Source organism: Elephantulus edwardii, unplaced genomic scaffold, assembly GCF_000299155.1.
Source record: "Elephantulus edwardii isolate Elephantulus edwardi_28Jun2011 unplaced genomic scaffold, EleEdw1.0 scaffold00009, whole genome shotgun sequence".
Taxonomy (NCBI): Eukaryota; Metazoa; Chordata; class Mammalia; order Macroscelidea; family Macroscelididae; genus Elephantulus; species Elephantulus edwardii.
The window spans coordinates 4,149,003-4,171,256 of NW_006399759.1; the positions used below are offsets into that span (position 1 = coordinate 4,149,003).

The following is a 22,254-nucleotide window of genomic DNA, read 5'->3' on the forward strand; positions in this document are numbered from 1 at the left end:
CCTGTGGGAAGGAGGTCAGACCCACGGTCACGGGCCCCAGTAGCTCCACTCTGCTCCATCACCCGCCCACAGGCTCCTTCATCAGGAGGCTGGGTGCCCAGGGAGGCTCAGAGGTGAAGAGAGCAGGGCCAAGGGCGGTGAGGCCAAGCACAGACGCTGGGGACAGTGTCTGGTGTCTGAGCCCAGCTCTCCGTCTCACGCTCCTGGCAGGAGGCCCAGGCGCTCACTGGCCTCACAGGCCAATTCGTGACTGAGAAACCGCCTCCCGGTCTGCGCCGGGTGGGAGGGGCCCTGGGAAAAGCGAGCTGTGGGACCTTCACGGCACTGCGGGGCCTGCCCAGGCTGTGTGTGGCGGCTCGGGAGGCACGGAAAAGCCATTTTATTCATTAAGCATCTGGGAGAAGATGGAAGAAATCAGCAGGAATGCTTTTTCAATTAGCCAGACTGGAGCTGCTCGGCAGGGCTCCAGGACGAGCAAGTTTGTCTCCTTCTCCTTTGTTGTTGGGAGGTGCCTTCGAGTCAAGCATGACCCTTAGCCACCCTGAACTCTGTCCTCTCCTGTGCCATCCTCATCTGTGACATGCTTGAGCCCACTGCAGCAGCCACTATGTCAGTCCATCTGGTTGAGGGTCATTCTCTCTTTCTCCAACCCTCCATCCTTCCAAGCATGATAGTCTGTGAGTAGTCTCCAGTAAATAGCTTCTTCTAGCAACATGCCCGAAGTATGTGAGATAAAGTTTTATCACCATTGCCTCCAAGGAGCACTCTGGCTACACTTTCTCTAAGACATATCTGTTTGTTCTTTCGGCGGTCCATGGGATATTCAGTGCTCTTCTCCAACACCACAGCTCAAAGGCATCCATTCTCCTGTCATCCTTCATTGTTCAGTTCTCAGATGCATAGCAAATGATTGGAAAGACCATGACTTAAATTACACACACCTTAGGCCTCAAACTGACACCATTGCTCCTCAATAATTTGAAGTGGTCTCTGCCTGCAGACTTTCTTAGTACAATATGTCGCTTGATCTCCTGACTGCGGGTACACCAAGGGTGTTAATTGTGGATCCAAGTAAGAGGACGTCATGGACAGTTTTAATCTTTTCTCCCTTATAATTCTCCTCATCCCCCTCTCACATGGCAGCTAACACAGACTCTTCTGGAAAGGGAGTCCCTACGGGTACAAATGGTTAAGCTTTCAGCTGCAAACTGAAATTTTAGAGGTTCAAGTCCACTCAGATCTATCAATCTACTTTTGAAATATCAACTCCTGGAAACTTTGTAGACACAGTTCTCCTGACACATGTGGCGTCACTATGAGTCAGCTTCAGTTTCCCACCCGCTGGCTTTAGCTCTGGAAGATCAGCACCTCTCCCCTCGACCCCCTGCTCCCACCAGCTGTACCCCAGGCCCTGGAAGCCCAGAGGAGCCTCAGCCCCCAGGACACAGTTGTCATTTCTGCAAAGAGCTGAATGAGCCTGTACCAGACCCACTCGCAGACCAAGCTTGGCAGGCCCCAGACAGGGAGGGGACGGCAGCCTTGTCTGTGGCCACAAAGACCTGTCCAGCAGGCCGGGGTGTGAGCATGCACGGTCACCACTGGACTTCCTTGGAAGCCATCGCCCAGTACTGTGCACCCTGGCAGGACTCCAAGGGCGTGATGCCCGTGCCCCTGATCTCCTGGCACGGCTCTCTGTTTCCAGTGTCCCTTCTCCCTGGGGTGCTGGGGACTTGCCATCAACTCCACAAGCCAAACACACAGCTGAGGTTCATGTCCAACTGTAGAACTAGACTAGATGTAAGTTCCATGCCCGCTAAGTGAGGGGCTTGCTGGACTAGATGAGGGCAGAGAGCAGCCTGGAGACATTGGGGCCTTGGACAGGACAGCCAAGTGAGGGCTGAGGCAGGTAGCGTGCATAGGACCTGAGACTAATTAGATGTGCAAACAAGTGGGGTCACTTTGACATTGTTCCAGCCCTGCAGAGGGGTTGCACCCTAGAAAAAAAAATGCACATATTCATGCTGCCACCTGAGACTTGTCTCAAGAAATTGTGCAAACACGCACAAGGAAGAAAAAAAAAAAAGAGTACCATGACCCCCCACCAACACTTATCAACATTCTCTCATCTTTTTGACTTCCTGTTCCATGCTTTTCTTGGTATTTTAAACATTCTGAGACATCATGTTATTTTGCCCATAAGTAGTTATATCTCTAAAAGATGAGAAGTTTGTTGTTTTTTGGGTTTTTTTAAAAACACCACAGTGCCAAGTCTTAGTAGTTTTTGACCAAGTGAACAATGACTTCCTAGCGTGGTGAACACAGGTGCATGGCCAGCGTACCCTGTGGCCTCCTCTTTCTAGAAGCAGCATGGACTTGGAGTCTGGCTCAGGAGGGATTGTCACCATGGTAGGTGACCTTTGGGTCAGCTCAGCTCGGTCATTTGGTCGAAGACCCCATTGGTGACAAGCTCTGGCCAAGAGGAGTCCTCGTGTGGGGAGACCACAGAGATGGTTCAGGGACCACGCCTGAGAGAGGGGACCCCCTAAACCAGCCCAGAGTCTGTCACACCCCAGCCAGGCTACAGCAGGCATGACATGCCCTCTTGCTCCCCACCCTCCAGGACAAATTTCAGTGACCTTTAACCTGGTCCCTTCGTCACCAGTTCCTCATCTCTGTAGACCTTGCCCAAACCTACCAGAGCCACCAGGTCTGACCCCTACCCTTGAAAATCCTTTCTCCCCTATCCCTTAGGATCCAGCTCATTCCTCGTACAAGGAACCAATCGACTCAGGTCTCTGTGGGCTGTGGACAACTGCCCAGTGTGGCCAAGAGTTCCTACAGGGGAGGCTGTGTCTGTCCACCTGCGAGCCCAGAGTCTCAGGTACAGCCCCCACTTCCAGGGTGTTTGCTGTAGTTGTGCAATTGTTGCTCCTCTTGGGGGCTATCAAGTCGGTTCTGATTCATGAGGACTCTGGTGTGGGAGAGCAGAGCCGACCCACAGTGTGTCCTCGGCCGGGACCTTTACTGTAGTAAATCACCAGGTCTTCTCCCCACAGACACCCCACCTTCCCCTGCTGGGGATTTGAACTGCTGACTTCTCAGCGGTTAGTAGCGGAATGTCTGTTTTATCACCAGGACTCATTACATGGGCCATGTTGTTGTGTGTCCTAGAGTCAGAACTGACTCATAGCTGACCCTCCAATGGGTTTTCAGGGACAGTAAATAGAACAGGAAGAGATTGCTCATCCTTCTCCCGTGGAGCAGTTGGTGGATTTGAACTGCATGCTTTCGGGATTACAGCGCAGCGTCTAGGATGAATTAGCAAGGGAAGCAACAGACAAAGGATTGGAAATGGGTGGTCATAAATGAAGAATGGCTACCTTTCTCTTCGGAAACTGAGACACAAATGGAAGGGTGTTGGAGAAGCTGATCTCCGAGGGAAGGTGTGTTTCTGGTTCCTTCCCATGAGCGTGATGCCTCCGTCTGCTGTGCCGCGTCCACAGCTCCCGTCTGCTGGCTTCTCAGTCATGTGAGCTTTCCGGACCAGATGCACCGAGGAGAGAAGGGAGAACAGCCGGGGAGGCAGGAGGTGGAGGCCTGGGCCCCACCATGACCCGGGTCCCCCTGCCCTGGCCGGCTGGGAACAGGCGTGTGGAACGCAGCTCACACCCAGGACGCCTGCTGGTGGGGCCTGTTTGCTCAGGGTCATCTGGTTTCAATCCCGTGAAATCGAAAAACTTTCCACGCAAACTTCCATTTCAAACTCCTTGTGAACGGGCTAGAGAAAGATCAAGCGAGCTGTGATTTCTCGGCTATAGGCAGGCCCCATCCAGGGGGCTGAGGCAGGCATGGCCGGGACTCCAGGACCGAGGCCCAGTGCCAATTGCTGTAGTTGTTAGATGCCGACAGGTCAACTACTGCTCCTAAGGACCCTGTCCTGTACCATCCTCACAATCTATTGCGCTCGAGCCCGTTGTTATGGTCACTGGGCCAACCCATCTCGTTGAGGGTCTTCCTCTCTTCAGCCGACCCTCCACTTTCCCAACATAATGTCTTTTTTCCAAGGACTGACCCCTCCCAACACCATGCCCAAAGTTGTTGTCCAGGGCTGTAGAGTTTATTCTAACTCCAAACAATCCCATGTGCCAGAGCAGAACTGCCCCAAAGTGTTTTCTAGGCTGTAATCTCTGTGGGAGCTGACTCTACGGAGTTGCTGGGTGAGTTTGAACCACTGACCTTTGGGTTGGCAGCGGAGTACTTAACCATCCTGCTGTTGAGTGTCTACCTTGAAATTTACTGTGTGACTTTAGCAAAGTCCTTCAACCTCTCAGGGTTTCCTTGAGCTTCTTCCAGTATAAAATGGAAGGAGGTGAGGTGCTGGGGTTGCATGGGTTGGTGTTTGTGTGGAGCTGGGATCAGTGTCCGAGATGCAATGCAATTCCCTACTGTCAGCGACCACAGGTCCACAGTCCCTTATCTGAAACCCTCAGCGACACTTAGTTCAGCAGTATTCTTTGGATTTTCAGAAAGATGATACCATACACATTCACACCTCAAATAAAATGCACTGAGGTCTAGTGCAGCATCTAGTAATCAAACACACTATTATTTCTTTAGGGAGCTCTGGTGGCCCAATGTTAAGGAGTCATGTTGCCATCCTAAAGGCGAGTGGTTCAAATCCACTAGCTGCTCCATGGGGGAAAGATGAACGATTTCATCCCGTGCAATTTTACAGTCTCTGAAAACCCACTGGAGGGTCATCTACGACTGAGTTCCAACTTGAAGGTACATATCAACACTATTTCTTTACTGAACTGAAGGCATAATCAGCCAGAGTGAGGAGTGGTCTCCAAGCCATTGTCAGAGCCAATGCTTTCCTCCTTGGGGCTGGTGGCCTCTTAGGGACGCCTTTCCTGACAGCTGTTGAGGGTTTGGGGAGCTCTATAGACAGCTAAGTTGCAGGTGGAAGCGTCCTCTGTCCTCCCTCTTCTCTGCCTCCGGCTTGGGGAATTCCCCCTTGCTGGGGTGCCTGAGGGTTAAACACAACACCTCAGCTAATAATAAAACATGAAAACAAGACAACAACCAGCGTGGATGAAGGCCATTAATGCTTATAAAAGTGCTTTGAGCTCCGTGAAGAAAGGAGACACCAAACATGAAGCTTCCTCCCTAGACCTCCAGTCAGGCGGCTGGTGTTTGTTGGCCCCATAGTAGAGGAGAGAGGCCAAGGCCCAGATCAGAACGGGTGTCAGGCCAGACAGGGCACTGAATGGTGATCTGGGGCCTGAGAGAGACACCTCCTTCTAGGGCCTTTCAGAGCTGCTGGTGACGATATGGAGTGGAAACAGCTTTGGGGGTAGATTACAGCTTCTCAGCACAAGCCCATCATTTCTCTCATGTCCACAGCTCACTGTGCCCAGTGAGGAAGCATGGTGGACATTGGCACTAACATTCAGGGGGGATAAGTCTTCCCAAAGTTAGCAAGCAGAGGGGTCAGCCCTAGGGACTCTGTCTGGAGGACAATGGACACAGGGCAAATTTGGTGTGGTGGGAGGTCACCAGGCTCACTGAGCTGGACACCAGGGCTTAGGGGAGTTTCTGGGGCTCAGTGTGGCCAGGGGCCAGGTGGGAAGAGTTGGGAGACTTAAGTCCTCATAAACAGCATTATGAGAGGAAATTGTATTCTGACCTCCATTCTGGTTTTTTCTTTCTCATCTGTCTTTGTAATGACCTTTCGCTCTCTTCAGGGTTGCTATCCTTGACGTCATTCAACAGTTCCTCTAGTCTTTGATCCCTAGCCTTCAATACCTCAAACCTGTTCTTGAGAGGATTTTTAAATTCAGATGGGACAGATTCAAGGTCATATTTTGGTTCTCATGGACTTGTTTTCATTTTATTCAGCCTCTGTTTGAACTTGCACACGAGTAGTTGATGTCCGACAGTCAGCAGCTGGCCTGGTTTTGACTGCTGATATTGAGCTGCTCCCACCGTTCTTTCCTCAGATGTAGTCACAGATTCCTGTGGGGAGAAATGACATCAATCTGAAGACTAAACTGCACCTGATTCAGAGCATAGTCTTTTCAATCACTTGCTATACGTCTGAAAGCTGGACAATGAATAAGGATGACAGAAGAATTGATGTCTTTGAGTTGTGTTGGAGAAGAGCACTGAACATCCCACGGACGGCCAAGAGAATGAGCAGATAAGGGCAACCAGAGTGCTCCTTGGAGGCAGAGATGATGAAGCTTTTTCTCTTATATTTAAGACTTGCTTCTAGAAGAGGCTATTCCTTGGAAAGGGACATCAAGCTTGGAAGGGTGGAGGGTCAGGAAAGGGAGAAAGACTCCCAATGAGATGGGCTGACACAGTGACTGCAGCAATGGGGTCAAGTGTGTCAGAGATGATGAAGATGGTACAGGATGGGACAGGACTCAGGACTGTTGTTCACCGGGTCACTGTGAGTCACACTCGACCCAATGGCACCTCACACAAAAAACAGCAGCAACAGCTGCCTCGGGGTTTGGTGGCTTAGTTGTGCTGCCACCTCAGCAAGTGGTTTGCCTTCACCAGCTGTGACAGGAGAAGGCCGGATGATTTACTGCCTCTGAAAACCCACTGGATGAATGAAGGACAGTGTGAACACAACGCACACGGCCTTTGTAAGGAAACCAGTATAAAATAAAAATTTAAAAACTAAACAAAGCAGAAAAACCTCCATCTGGGACTCAACTACGAGCAGGTTCCGACCCAACAGCACATAACAACAACTACCTGGGTAAGACTAGTGTCCTTTTCACAAAATGATGCCAGAGGATGCCTGGGATGGGTCATTGGCTGAGAAGAGGCAGAAAGGGAGTCGGGTGGGGGTCATAGGGAAGGTGAGATGCCACAGAGGGGCTACTCAGGTGGGGGGTCATGGGGAAGGTGAGATGCCACAGAGGGGCTACTCAGGTGGGGGGTCATGGGGAAGGTGAGATGCCACAGAGGGGCTACTCAGGTGGGGGGTTATGGGGAAGGTGAGATGCCACAGAGGGGCTACTCAGGTGGGGGGTCATGGAGAAGGTGAGATGCCACAGAGGGGCTACTCAGGTGGGGGGTTATGGGGAAGGTGAGATGCCACAGAGGGGCTACTCAGGTGGGGGGTTATGGGGAAGGTGAGATGCCACAGAGGGGCTACTCAGGTGGGCTGTTAGCCTTGGGTCTGTGTGTCCCCCCCGGGGCCCTCCACTGTCCATGCACCCCTTCCTGAAGTGTGGTGAGAGGGACCAACAGTGCCAGCAGAGCCCTATTCTTTGTCTATAAAATGAGGATAACAATTCTTTTTTAAAAAATTTCCTTATTTGATTTTTTTAAATTATGATTTTTTTTTTTATGTGTGTACCATCAAATTGGATCTGACTGGTACAGTAGGCGATTGTTCCTCTTTCTTCAGCAGAACATTTGGTGGATTTGAACCGCGAACCTTTGGGATTGCAGTGCAGCTTCCTGCCACTAGACCACCAGAGCTCGCCGAAGATAACAATTCTTACTTCTCAGGATTGTTGTGAGGCAAGGATGATATCTTAGCACAGAGCCTGGCACGTAGCAGCTACCTTTATCTTGACCCTTCTGGGGCCTGAGTGCCTGGTCAGGACCCAGTACATCCCTTTATCTGGGCGCCCTTCCCCATCAAGCTCAGGGGTCCTTGGGAATCCAAGCCAACACCAACTCTCCATGTCTCCTCCCATTCCTCAAACTTCCAGAGTGCTACCCCTTCCAGAGATTCCTCAGAACTTTGATGCTTCCTGGGTGGGTGAGGAGGGCCCGACAAAGCCTAGCACACATACGGAAGAGTGTAGGGTGTGGGGTGTGGCACCAGGAACTCAGGGAGCCAGGCGTGGCCAGGCCAGAGTTTGAGTGGCTGAGGGTTCCTTAATAATAGTAATATTGTAACAGCAGGACCCGTCCCTGGATGTTTATTATATCCCAGACGTGTTCTATCTATTATCTCACCCAATCGGCACAGCCTGTGAGGTGGGAGTTATTATCACGCCCATTTCATAGACAAGACCCCGAGGATTAGTGAAGAAAAGGTCAGGCAGCAGGTCTGTGGCCTAAGAGGACTTCAGTCACTGCCTCCAGACCTGGACTCACAGCCCTGACCATTTTCAGCCCTCCTTGAGGCCTGGGCTGAATGCAAGCTAATCCTTCGTAGTCCACCAGCCCTACCTGGGAAGAGGGTGACAGGGAAGGACGTTCTCATTGTCTGCTGGGCCCACTCTCCCTTCTTTGCCCTCAAAGCAGCTTGTCCCTGCATCATTATGTCAATTCCAATGGACAGTAGCCCTGTGAGGTAGAGTAGAACTTTCTCATTGAGTTTCAAAAGCTATAAATCTTTTTTAAACATGGGTTTTTAAAACATTATACTAGTTTATTTACAAAATCCTAATACATTGTTTTCCATAACAGATTCTTCCAATTTCCCTCACCCTGTCACCCAACAAACTATACAACCCCATGACCCCATGATTACTCCCCTTTCCCCCTGCACATCCTCATCCCTCTGCTTCCACCCCCCCACCCCGCCCTTTATGTCCATTCTGTAAGTCTTAATGCAAGTAGACAGCCTCATCTTTCTCCCTCAGAGCGCTTGGTGGGTTGGTGGAAGTACTGACATTTTTGTGAGCACCCTAACGCTTTAGTTACTGGGCCACCAGGGTGCTTACGTACATGTGACGTGATTGAAAATAGTCAGGCACACTTGAATCCTCGAGTGACACCTTTGCTTCTTAACACTTTAGAGGCAATTTTGTTTTCTTTTTGGGTTTTTTTGGTGGGGGTTTTGCAGTAGATTTGCCCAATACAGTATGTCTCTTGATTACTCCTTTCATGTGCATTGATTGTGGATCCAAATAAAATTAGACCCTTGGCAATGTCAATCTTTTCTCCACTTATGATGGTCCATTTACGACAATACATGTGTTAGGGAAATCCCTATTAAAGGCTGTAGTCTAACCTTTTTTCTCTAAGAGCTTCATGCTCTCCTTGCTTTCAGCAAGCAAAGTTGTGTCATCTGCAAGGCTGTTAAAGAGTCTGCCTCCCATCCTGATGCCACATTCTTCTTACAGACCAGCTCTTTGGATACACTTGCTCAAGTATACAGAATGAAGAAGAGTGGGGAAAGGATGTGACCCTTGCACACCTTTCCTGATTTTAAACCACGTTACTGTTCAGTGCCATCAAGTCAAGTACGACTCATAGCAACGCTGTGATCATCACACGTGAGCCTCGTCCTGCCCTGTGGCCTCCTCATCATTTCTGACACACTTGTCCCACTGCTGCAGCCATTGTGTCAAACCACCTCATTGTGGGGGAGGGTCTTCCTCTCTTTTTGCTTTCCAAGGAATAGCTTCTCTTAGCAACATGCCAACATATGAGAGGCAAAACTTTGTCATCTTTGTCTCCAACGAGCATTCTGGCTGCACCTTCTTCAAGACCTATTTGCTTGTTCTTTTGGCAGTTCCGGGGATGTTCAGTGCTCTTCTCCAATAGCACAGTTCAAAGGCATCAATTCTTTTGTCATCCTTGTTCCCTGTCCAGCTCTCAAATGCATAGCAAGTGACTGAAAAGACCATGGCCTGAATATCCCCCCTGTATTGTTTGAGTGACTACTTATTGGTGTACAGACAGATTCTACATGAGCACAATTACGTGTTCTGGAATTCTCTTCCTTCTGAATGTTAGCCACAATAAAACACAAGAAAACCCCTTTCTGGTATTTTCTGCTCACAACCAAGATCCATCTGGTGTGCACAACACTATACTTCATTCCAAATCCTCTTCAGGGAGCTCTGGTGGCTCAGTGATAAGAAGCTGCGCTGCAATCCCAAAGGCATGTGGTTTGAATCCACCAGCTGCTCTGCTATTTACTCCCCCTGAGAACCTGCTGGAGGGTCAGCTGTGAGTCGGCTCTGACTCAACACCACTTAACTTCTGAATCCAGTTTGAATTTCTGGCAGTGTCGTGCTCTGTTTTTCACATCTGCAAGATTTTACTTGTGTGTGATATTAACGGTATTGCTTGATAATGTCCACATTCACTTGGGTCGTGTTTCCTTGAAATAGGTACAACAAATACAGACCTCTCCAGTCAGTTGGCCAGGTAGCTGACTTTCAGCTGTCTTGGTAAGAGTGAGGTTTCTAACATTGCCTTTGTTTATTTAAATACCTAATGTCCATTCTGTCAGTTCCTACAGTTTTGTTTTCCACCAATATCTTCAGTACAGTGTCTACTTGAAGACCATCAATACTTGGTCATTTGACTTATTGAATGTTAATCAGGTTTTTTTATGCACCAAATATGTATTTCTTCTATTGTCATTTGATGCTTCTTGAGTCATTCATTATTTTGCCCATAAAAATGCTTACGTGTTGCAACTCTTTTAGGTATTTGTAATACTGCTAGCATAGCTTCCAACATCCCAGAGACACGGCCGCCACCACAGTGTTACACACTTAAAAACACCAGGTACATAGATTTATAACAAATAAGATAAAAAAATAATGCAAATGTCCAAAAATAGGGAAATGGTATGTAAACTATGGTGAAATACAAGGCAAGATGCTAAAAAAAGGAAACCACCAAAAAGATCCAAACAGAAAATTGTTTTGTGTTGGTTTTGAAACACACAAAAACATAAATATGAAAAAGACTAGGAGGAAATTGACTCTTTTATTCTGTCGGCCTCAACGTTATATTATTTATTGTTGTTGTGTGCTGTCAAGTGGGAACCATCCCATAGCTGACCCTCCAGTGGGTTTTAAGAAGTAGTAAATTGCACTGAGGAGAGACCGGTCCTTGGAGAGGGACATCATGCTTGGTAGAGTGGAGGGACAGCGCAGGAGGGGAAGGCCCTCTATGAGGTGGACTGATTCAGTGACTGGGGTAATCGGGATGGGTGTGTCAGGGACAGTGCGATTGGCACAGGACAGAGCAGAGTTTAGGGCTGTTGTACATAGGGTCGCTATGAGTCACAAGCAACTCGACGGCACATAACAAGAACAACAACAACAAAATTGCACTGGAAGAGATTGCCCATCTTTCTTCTGAAGATCAGCTGATAGGATCCTAACCATGTGCCTTTGGGATTGCAGCATGGATTCTTACCCCTAGGGCATCAGAGCTCCACTTTTACAGAGTAGGTACAAAATACTGGAACTCTGTTCAATCCACAGACGGTGGTGGTTCTGTCAAGAAGTTGGGATCATGGGTGGATTCTGTCTTCTCTATTTTTTCATTATGGGAAAAAGGCACTAACGCTGATAGTGTGAGTGGGAGTGACCCAGAGGGTGGGCAGCATGGTGCCTGTCACAGGATGCCTGTCCAGTGTCCTCTCTGGGCAGACCCCCTCTGGCTGCTCTAGGACCAGGCCATAGCTTTTGGGCATGACTGAGTACGGACACTTCCTGAGCACACCAAGGGACCCTATACGCTCGCTCAGGGTAACTCTGTCCTCTCGGGCTAAGTGAGAGGGAGGTGGCGGCCGTAGGTTCCCTGCTCCTGTCCTCCCTCACCTGGAGGGCAGTGCAGGGCCAGCGGGTGTCAGCACCCACTTCCCGGATGGTTGTGGGGCTTTCGCCTCAGGGCCGTTTGATGTGGCTCTGACATTTATTGGTTCCCCCAGACCATGTCTGCCCTTTTCTTGTACCCAGTCTGTGGGGTGGGAATATCTAAGGATGCAAAATTCCAGAACCCAGAGAGGTTTACGCCCCACGTGGTCAGGGAGCTGCCAGCCGGGACTAGCTAGGCTCAGTCGCCTTGCTTCACTGCCCTCCTGCCATCTCTGGATATTCTAGATTTAGACCGACTCTGAGTGGGTTCTTACTGGGGCCAAGGTAAACTCATGCTCAGGCCTGGGAATGGGGCCTAGGGATGTCTGGGAAGTCTGGGGGTCAGTGGGGGGAAGGAGGGTGTGTCTGTTCCTTTCACTGCTGAGTGAAAACTTGCCTCCTCCATGAGGAGGCATCCTAGTTAAAAGTATATTCTCAGCCATCTGCCCCGTTTCTTTTTTCTCTATTCACTTACCTGATAACACATAGGTAATTAACTACATATCTTATTAAAAACAAAGCAAAACAAACCAAAACTCCAGGGATATGCTTTCATGTTTTATTCACTCCTGTGGGCTTAGTATCTAGAACAGTGCCTGGCACCCAGTGGCACAGCACTTGGCAGGAGGAGCTGGGCACCAAGTGCTCCCAGCTCAGTAGCAGAGTTCACAAGGACAGCCAGACCACCACGCTGGGAAGTGAAAAGAGTTAAATACAGGTGGGGAAGTGAAAAAGAGTTAAATACAGGTGGGGGCCACGATAGGAGGATCGTGCCCAGCCGGCCCCTCCTCCAGGAAGCCCCCTGAGTTTGCCCCAGCTGCAAGTAAGTAGTGATATTTGCTCTGCTCTCCCACGCAGCTTATCTCTGCCTCCCCAGTCAGTGGCGGGTGTGTACACGCCTAGTCTTCCTGGCTCTGGAGAGCAGGCCCGGTCTTATCATCCATTCAGCCACAGTGCTGGGAACAGAGTGGGTGCTTGACAGATGTCTGTCCAATGCATAAACGGGCTTTCCTTCATCTTCCTGGAAGATGCTCCCACGTCCTGGCACGTTGAGAGGGCTCGATAAACGTGTGGAAAGGCTCATACCCCTTGTCTGTGATACAGGCCTTTGTCCAGCCTACCCCGTCAGCACCCACACCTGTGGGCTCACCTGTGACGTGGCTCATTTGAGGCTCCCGGACAGCCAAGCACTTCTTCTTGAGGCCTCTGCAGGCCTGCCACCCTACACAGTGTGGGACACCATCACTGGCATCACTGGGCTCTCCCCTGCCACCTGTATAGTGTAGGACACCATCATCACAGTCACTGGGCTCTCTCCTGACACCTGTACTGTGTGGGACACCATCATCGGAGTCACTGGGCTGACCTGTCAACACCGGCGGTTCTCAATGGGATCACATTCATAGTCAAAAAGACCATTTCTGGCTTCATTCTGAAGTACAATGTTGTGACAGGATAAAATCCATAGGCATACAAGTAAGACCAGTTAATGCCACTATAATTTTAATATATGCGCCAACAATCAGAGCCAAAGAGGAGGAAATAGAAAATTTCTACCAACTTTTGCAATTAGAAATAGCTTGAATATGCAACCAAGATTCATTAGTAATAATTGGGTTGTTGTTGTTGTTGTTGACCATCGAGTCAGAACCGACCCATAACGGACCCTCCAGCAGGTTTTCAGAGGCAGTTAATCCCACAGAAGGAGACTGCCCATCCTTCTCCAGCAGATCAGATGGTGGATTCAAACTGCATGCCTTCAGGATTGCGGCGCAGCTTCTTGCTACAACTTGGAACAGTTGATGACTCGAGAGCAACAGTAGGTGACTGGAAAGCAAAAGGAAGAAGGATCAGTAGTCGGAAAATAGATATTTGATGAGAGAGATGCGATTGGAAATAGAATTTTGCACGAGTTTTGCATTGCACATACCTTGTATAGGAAACACAAACAGCAACTATACACATGGACCTCACCTGATGGACTACACAGGAATCAGGTTACATCTGTGGAAAGAATCGCTGAAGAAGCTCAAGACCATCAACTACACTCACAGGTAAGTTCAAACTAAAGCTAAAGAAAACTACAACAACAAAAATTAAAAACAAAAACCCACCCACAAAAAAAAAAAGAAAATTACAACAAACCCACAAGAACCAAAATTTGACACTGATTCTCTTTCAATTGAATTTTAAAAAACCATCTCTAGCACTGATTTGAGGCTTTGAACACTAATGAATGAAGACCAGATGAGCTGTGGGAGGATATAAAGAATATTATCCATGAAGAATGCAAAAGGTCATAGCAAAGACAGAGGAGGAAGAAAAGATAGAGATAGATGTCAGATGAGGCTCTGAACCTTGCACTAGAACACAGTGAAGCCAAAGTAAAGGGAAGAAGTCAGGAACTTAAGGATCTGAAAAGATTTTTTCAAAGGGCAGCTCGGAAAACAAAGCGAAGTATTATAATGAAATATGCAAAGAGCTGAAGTCAGAAAATCAAAAGGGATGAGTTTGTTCTGCATTTCTCAGGCTAAAGAAACTGAGGAGCAAATTCAAATCTCAACTTGCAATACTTAAGGATGCTTTGGGCAGAATAATGAGTGATGTAGGAAGCATCAAGAGAAGATGGAAGGAGTACAGAGTCACTGGACCAAAAAGAATGTCTGACAAAGAAGAATTTCATGAAATAAGATATAATCAAGAGACAAGAGACAAGGTGATGAAGGAGGAAGTCCAAGCTGCTATGAAGGAATGGGCAAGAAACAAAGCCCCAGGAATTGATGGCATACCAATTGACATATTTCACCAAACACATGCAGCCCCAAACATGCTCACCAGGTTGTGCCAAGAAATCTGGAGGATAGCTATCTGGCCAACTGACTGAAAGAGATACATATTTATTCCCATTCCAATAAAAGGTTGCCCAACAGAGTGTGGAAATTATTGAACAATATCACTAATATCGCACACAAGCAAAATCCTGCTGCAGATTATCCCAAAATGGCTGGAACAGTAGACAAAGAATTGTCAGATGATACAAACTGGATTTAGAAGAGGCTGTGGCACTAGAAGCATCATGTCAGGAGGCTCTTGGCTGAAAGCAGAGAGTACTAGAAGGATGTCCATTTGTGTTCAGTTAATTATGCAAAGGAATTTGACTGTGTGGATAACAACAAATTGTGGGTAACCTTGAGAAGAATAGGAATCCCAGAGCACTTGATTGTGCTCGTGTGAAACTTACACTTGGACCAGGAAGCAGTGGTCAGAACAGAGCAAGGAAACACTGCACAGTTCAAAATCAAAAAAGGAGTGTGTCAGCAATGCATCTTTCCTCCATACCTTTTCAATCTATATTCAGGAGAGATAATTCTGGATGCTGGACTTTATGAGGAGGAATGTAGTATCAGGATTGGAGAAAAACTCATCAACGACTTGTGTTATATAGATGACACAACCTTACTTGCCAAAACTGTAGAGGACCTGAAGGGTTTGCTGTGAAAGGTCAAGGTCTGCAGCCTTTAATATTGACTGAAGCTCAACATAAAAAAAAAAAGATTCTCACCAAATTGGCAGCACCATGATAGATGGAGAAGAGATTGGGACTGTTAACAATTTCATCTTGCTCAGATCCACAATCAACACTCTTGACATCAGCAGTCAGGAAATCAAAAGACAAACTGCACTGGATAAGTCTGCTGTCAGGGACCTTTCTAGAATGCTGAAGAGCAACAATGTCAATCTAGAGACTAAAGTACACCTGATCCAAACCATGGTCTTCACAATTATTTTGCTATGCATCAGAGAGCTGGATGATGACTAAGGGTGAAAGAAGAATAATTGATGCCTTTGAGTTGTGGTGCTGGAGAAGAGTATTAAATATACCATGGACTTCCAAGAGAACAAAAAAAGTCTGTCCTGGACAGGGTAAAACCAGGTTCCTCCTTGGAGGCAAGGATTTTGAATCTCCATCTCTACTTTGGGCATGTGGCCAGGAAGGACTGATCCTTGGAGAAGGACACTCTTGGAAGGGTGGAGAGACAGCACAGTAGAGTAAGACGTTGGATGAGATGGATTGACACAGCAACTGGGGTAACGGGCTAGGTGTGTCAGAGACAGTGAGATTAGCTCAAGATAGGGCAGGGTTCGGGGCTATTTTTTATAAAGTCACTATGAATAGAAGTTAACTTGATGTCACATAACAACAACATGGATTCGAAGGGGTACCATCCACGAGGCAAAACTCCCCTGACCAGAAGTAATGAGAAAGGGGTCCTGGAGAAGGAGCTGGATATTTTCCACCACTGTGAGAAGTTCTGCTGTTTGTACATCTTGTTTCTCCAGATAGACTGTGAACATCCCATAGCCTTTAGCTCAGAGCCTGGCCCACGTGGACCAGGCTGGCCAACTTAGAGCCTGGAAAGGGGATACATGACTGAAGAACAAGACTTGCAAAAAGTGTCCTATATTTTGTTTGGTTTTATGTGTTTTGTTTTTAGTGGTGCAAGTTCTGAAGAAAACCTTTTTATTGAGTTCTAATTCTCCAACTGCTGCAGGCTAATTCTATCCTGCATTGTATTCAAGCTCTTCATTAACTTAATAATAGGACCCTCTAACCCTGCATTGGAGAAAGGATACAACCCTGCCACACACCTTGATTTAAAACCATACTGTGCTCCCTTATTCTGTTTGTTCAACAGCTTCTTGGGCTAGGTATAGATTTCATATGTGCATGATTAAATGTCCTAGGATTCCCATTAGGGAGCAATGACAGCCCAGTGGCAAGAAGCTGCACCTGCAATCCGTGAAGGTATGCAGTTCGAGGCCATCAGCTGCTCCGTGGGGGAAGGATGGGAAATTTCCATGTGATTAACTGCCTCTGAATCCCCCTCCCCCGGGTCAGTCGGGTTGGTTCCGACTCTATGGGCACACAACAACAACAACAACAACAACAAACAACAGCATTTCCATTCTTCTCAATGTTAGCCATAATTTGTTATAATCCACACAGTCAAATACTTGTGCACAGTCAATAAAATACAGACATTCTTCTGGTATTTTCTGCTTTCTGCCAGGATTCATCTGATATCAGCGATGCTATCCCTGATGCCTGAATTAGAAGCACCTTAGTCCTCAAACTGACATCACTACTCCTCAATAGTTTGGAAAGGTCCCTATTTGCAGATTTTCCCAGTGCAATGTGTCTCCACGATGAAGCTGTTGACAGTTTCACTCTCCTCTCCATCCATCATGACACTTCCTAGTGGCCCAGTGGTAAGAATCTTTGTGTTCTTGATTTTTTTAAATTATTATTTATTTCTTTTTCATTTCAATGAACATCTACTTGTGTTCTTGATTTTGAGACCCAATCCATACTGAAGGCTTCTTTCCTTGATCTTCTGCAATAAGTGCTCAAGTCCTCCTCACTTTCAGCAAGTAAGATTGTGTCATGTGCATTACGCAGGTTATTGATGCATCTCCCTCTAATCTTGATGTCACACTCCTCTTTATAGAGTCCAGTTTACAAGATAATCTGCTCAGCATTTAGATTGAACAGGTATGGAGACAGAATACATCCCTGGTGTACTACTCCCTTCCCAATTCCAAACTATACAGTGCTCCCCTGTTCCATTCACACAACAGCCTCCTGGTCCAGGTATAGGTTCCTCATGAGCACAATCAAGTGCTCTGGGATTTCCATTCTTCCCAATGTCAGTGACAGCTTATCATGATCCACACAGTCAAACGCCTCTGCATAGTCAATAAAGCACAAATAGATATTCTTCTGGTATTCCTTACTTTCAGCCAGGATCCATCTGACATCAGCAATGATATCCCTGGTGTCACTGCCTCTTCTTAATCCCATTTGAACTTCTGGCAATTCCGTACCTATGTACTGTTCCAGCCATTTTTAAATTATCTTCAGCAGTATGTTGCTAGCATATGAGATCAATGACATTGTTTGATAATTTCCACATTCAGTTGGATCACCCTTCTTGAAAATAGGAAGAAATACAGACCTCTTCCAATCTCTTGGCCAGTCAGCTGTCCTCTAAATGTCATGGCATAGACTGGTGAGTGCATCCAAGGCCACATCTCTTACTTAAAACAAGTCAGTTGATATCATATCAATTCCTGGGGCCTTATTTTTTGCCAATAACTTCAATGCAGCTTCTACTTCCTCCTTCATTACCACTGGCTCCTGTTCATATGGTACTTCCTGAAATTTTTCAGTGTCAATTCTTTCTGGTACAGTAACTGTGCATTCCTTCCATTTTCTTTTCTTTTTTTTTAAATTTTAAAAAGCAACATTGCCAGAAAAAGCTTTATTTTAGAAAGTACTCATCTATGGCAAACAGCAGAGGTTTTTAAGCCTTTGAACCCATTAAGCGCTGCTTTTTTTTTTTTTTAAATGGGAAGAATTGAGCATGCCTGTAGTACTCGTATGTATACCTGGTAAGGCAGTGGAAATGTGAACTGTGCAGGCAAATAAAACAAGTAAGCAGATGACATTTATTTGGTCCAAGTACAGAATAGCAGTATTTGAGTTTTACAAAACATCAAATGTAAATAACCTGAAACTGTAACAATACACAAAAATTGGCTTCTTACACAGACATACCAGGCAGTACATTTTCTTTTGATGTTTTCTGGGTCATTCATAGCCTCTTTCAACATTGTGACATGAGGCCTAAACTTGTTTTTCAGTTCTTTCGGCTTGAGAATTGCAGAGCAAGTTTTTCCTTTTTTATCCTCCAATTCCAGCTCTCTGTGCTGTGTCCTCATGAGCTGCCCTTTGAAACCATCTGTTCAGCTCTTTTACTTTGTCATGTTTTCCTTTAGATTTGGCTTTCTGACATCCCAGTGCAATCTTTAGAGTCTTTTATGACATCCATTTCCGTTTTTTCTTTCATCTGATTCTGGCCATGGTCTTTTTCTGATTACTTGCTATGCATCTAAAATCTGGACTATGAATAAGGATGATAGAAAAAGAGTTGATGCCTTTGAGCTGTGGTGTTGGAGAAGAGCACTGAACATTCCATGTACAGCCAAGAAAATGAATAGATATGTCTTGGAGAGGGTGCAGCCAGAGTGCTCTTTGGAGGCAAGAATGTTGAGACTTCCTTTGGACATATTGCTAGGAGGTGCTATTCCTTGGAGAAGGACATGATGTTGGGAAGGGGAAGGGTGGAGGGTTGGCAAAGGAGAGGAAGGCCCTCCACTAAGTGGATTGACAGGGTGAGGGTTGCATCTTGTGTGTCAGGAAGAGTGAGGATGACACAGGACAGGACTGGTTTCAGATCTTTTGTGCATAGGGTCGCTATGAGTCATACTCAACTCAATGACACTTAACAACAACAACAACCTCCCTGGTGCTGAGGCCTCATCTAAACACAGCTTGAACTTTTGGCAGTTCCTTTCCAGCCGTTTTTAGATGATCTTCAGCAATACTTTGCTTGCTTGTGATATTAATATTGTTCGGTAATTTCCACATTCTGTTGGATCACTTTTTAACAAGGAGCAAAAAGGCAAGGATTCTGAGGCTCCGTCTAACATACTTTGGACATGTTGTGAGGAGAGACCAGTCCTTGGAGAGGGACATCATGCTTGGGAGGGTGGAGGGACAGCGCAGGAGAGGAAGGCCCTCTATGAGGTGGATTGATTCAGTGACTGGGATAATTGGGATGAGAGTGTCAGAGACAGTGCGATTGGCACAGAACAGAGCGGAGTTTAGGGCTGTTGTACATAGGGTTGCTATGAGTCGCAAGCGACTCAATGGCACATAACAACAACAACAACAATAGAGGACTGAGCTGATAATCTAATATGGAAAAAGGAGGATATGCCGTTTGGAAGAAAGAGCTTTTGGAGTGAAAGAGCTTCACACGTGTCTTTATGGCCCAGTAGGCCCGCACTAAACACGCTCATTTTCTTGGAATCAGCACTGCCATCGGGTAGGAGAACATATGGACTTTAGTTTGGAGGAGGAAGCTTCTGGCTGCTGGAAACAGACCAGCGGCCCTGCCTCTGCTGACAGCTAGCGAAGCTCTGAGGGCTGCAGGGAGGAAATGGGCCCTGATCCGGCCTTGGGGTGGGCAGGAGACGTGAAGTCCTGTCACGTTCATGGTGATTCTAGGAAACGAATTCAACAGAGTGGTATGTGACTGGAAACTCAACAGAGTGGTATGTGACTGGTCTATGAAGGACCTTAAAAAAAAAAAAATCAAAGCAATAAACCCAGACAAAGAGTCCTAAAGAGGGCGGGGCCTGCGGTGGGAGGGGCCACCGTTGCAGAGCACGTGACTCAGGGCTGCCCACGTGGGTCACTGGAACCCGGAACAGAGGTTCCAGTGGGGGCCCCCCGCTGTGCCTCTGAGTCCCTAGCACCTCTTCAGGTTGCAGCCACTGTTGCTGCTGATCCAGGCAGCGTGGCCTGCACATTCCGCGCTGGGCCTCAGCTCCCTGACCCCTGAAACCTCCCAGAACTGAACGAGCCCTGGACTTCACCAGCCCCTGATCAACCACCAGCTCAATCGCCCCTAAGGCTGGTGCCCCTGCCTGAGCCAGGGAATTTTGGAGACAAAGGGGTCCCTGGCATCACTCGGATGTTGACCGGGTCTCAGGTCCCTGATTCGGTGCCAGGGCCGCCCCACAAGGCCTCATCGGGAACTCAATGACCATCTGCCTGCTCCACTGAAAAGTAAGGGGTGGAAATTCCTGAGATGAATCGGGCTGAAGGCCGCCGGTCATGGGGACTTTCACCCACCTCTCCTACTCGTAGCTCCACACCGGCTGGCTATGTTGTTCCATGCGGAAGGGAAACAAGTATTTAGCACAGCGGCAATGGCTTGTTAAGGCAGTGGTCGGGCCTTCTGGTACGTTTGGAAAACTATTGAAACGACCAATCCAACCCAAAGATTATGATCTTCTGGACCCCATATTTGATATGGTGCCCCTCCTTTGGAACTCCTACAGGGAACGGATGAACTTCCAGAGCATCCTGAGGAAAATACTGAATCTCCGGGGGTGGGGGTGGGGGGATCACCCTTGCCAACCAATCCATCAGGTCTACCTCCAGAACCCCCTAAGGAGATGGAACCAATTGCATCCAACAAGAGGCCTCACCTTACTCTCCAGAGGCATCTCAGGAGGGTGAACTCTGCCCAACCCAGGCGCAATTTCTCTATCCATCTACAACCCCCAACTTATCATTCAGCACAGTCCAGTGTCACAGTTAACCAGGCAGGTGTGGAGTTTACCTTAACTCGGGAGCCCCTTCAGGAGTTCAGTGGGGTCCCACTGAGCAGGAAGCCTTTGCCCAGCCTCCCAAGCCTCCCAGGAGGTTAAACCTCCAATCCAATCCACCAGGAGACCCCTGCTCACCGTCCAGAGCCTTCTGAGGAAGGTGAACCTTCTGTGGTTCAGCAAGAGACCTTCAGAAGAACTCAAGCCTTCTACCCAGCAGGAGGCCCCAGGGCCACCTCCAGCATGCCCAGAGGAGCCTACATCTTCAGGCCAGCGAGGAGTTCTGGCACAGATCCCAGGCCCCTAGGAAGGAGTTCACAATTCATTCCAGCCAGAAGCTACAACACAGCCTCGAAAGCTTCCAAGCCAACGGGAGCTCCCAGGTCAGCCTTTAGTACAGGCAGAGGCCCAACAACTCCGGAGTACCTTGGGACACTTGTGCCTGCAGCTCAAGAGTTCCCAGCTCATCTTTTGTACCCTGAGGATGTTGTGCCCTCAACATTCTTGTAGGTGCCCCCAGTTTCACCGTCTGAGCCCCCTGTGGAGGTTGAAGCCCCTCCCATACAACATAAAGCCCCAGCTCAACCTGCAAAGGCCTCTGAGGAAGTTGAACCTACACTCCAGCAAGGTCTTCTCTCAGGACATTCCAAGAAAGTAGAACCTACCTCAAGCCAGCAAGGATGTGCAACATCTGCCCCAGAGCACCGTGGGGAGGCTGGCACCTCTCCAGTCCAGCAAGAGGTTCCAGGTTCCCCCCAAGAGTTCCCTGTGGGGAACAGAATCTCCAGCAATGCCTCGCAAGTCTCCCCAAGAGGCTAAACCTTCACCAGCTGGGCAAGAGCTCCTCTTCCCAGGCTTTCCTGGGAAGGGTGAGCCTTCTCCAATCCAGCTGGAAGTTCCAGCTCATCCTCCATCACCTTCTACAAGCCAGCAGCCATGTCCACCTGAGCCTCTAAGACTACCTGAACAAATGAAACCTCCAATGATCTGCAGAGCCTGAACGAACAGAACCTCCTCCAGTGCTACCAGAAGTGCCAACACAGCCTCCAACCCTTCTCCAGGAGGTTAAACCTTCGCCATTCCATTAGGAGGTACCTGTTCAGACTACAGGGTCCATTGAAGAAATTGGACCTTCCCCAGAACAGCTGGAAGGCACGCAACAGCCTGTAAAGCTCTCTGGGGAGCTGGAGTCTTCTCCAGACCGGCAGGAAGCCCCACTTCAACCTCCAGTGCCTCCTCCTACAGTGGTTATAATGCAAACTGCCACAGAATCAATCTCATCCTTCAGATTTGCCCAGTGTTACAGTTAAACCTGCTGATGGTGTGCAGCTTATTGTAACTTTAGAACCCATGACTGAGGTTCAGAGTTTTCCAACCCAGCACAGCCTCGAGAGACTTCTGAGAAGATGGAAACCCCACCCCA

At 47.9% G+C, this 22,254-nt stretch overlaps 1 protein-coding gene across 1 annotated transcript in view; it reads left to right on the forward strand.

Moving 5' to 3' along the window:
- The first annotated feature begins 1,302 nt into the window (after window positions 1-1,302).
- The window catches only part of LOC102855545, a 28,492-nt gene continuing 7,540 nt past the window's right edge, over window positions 1,303-22,254 (forward strand). Inside the window, exons 1-4 of the mRNA XM_006880688.1 lie at window positions 1,303-1,797; window positions 2,752-2,881; window positions 12,693-12,863; window positions 22,120-22,190. Coding sequence (XP_006880750.1) covers window positions 1,303-1,797; window positions 2,752-2,881; window positions 12,693-12,863; window positions 22,120-22,190 — 867 coding nt within the window. The remainder of the gene's footprint in view (window positions 1,798-2,751; window positions 2,882-12,692; window positions 12,864-22,119; window positions 22,191-22,254) is intronic.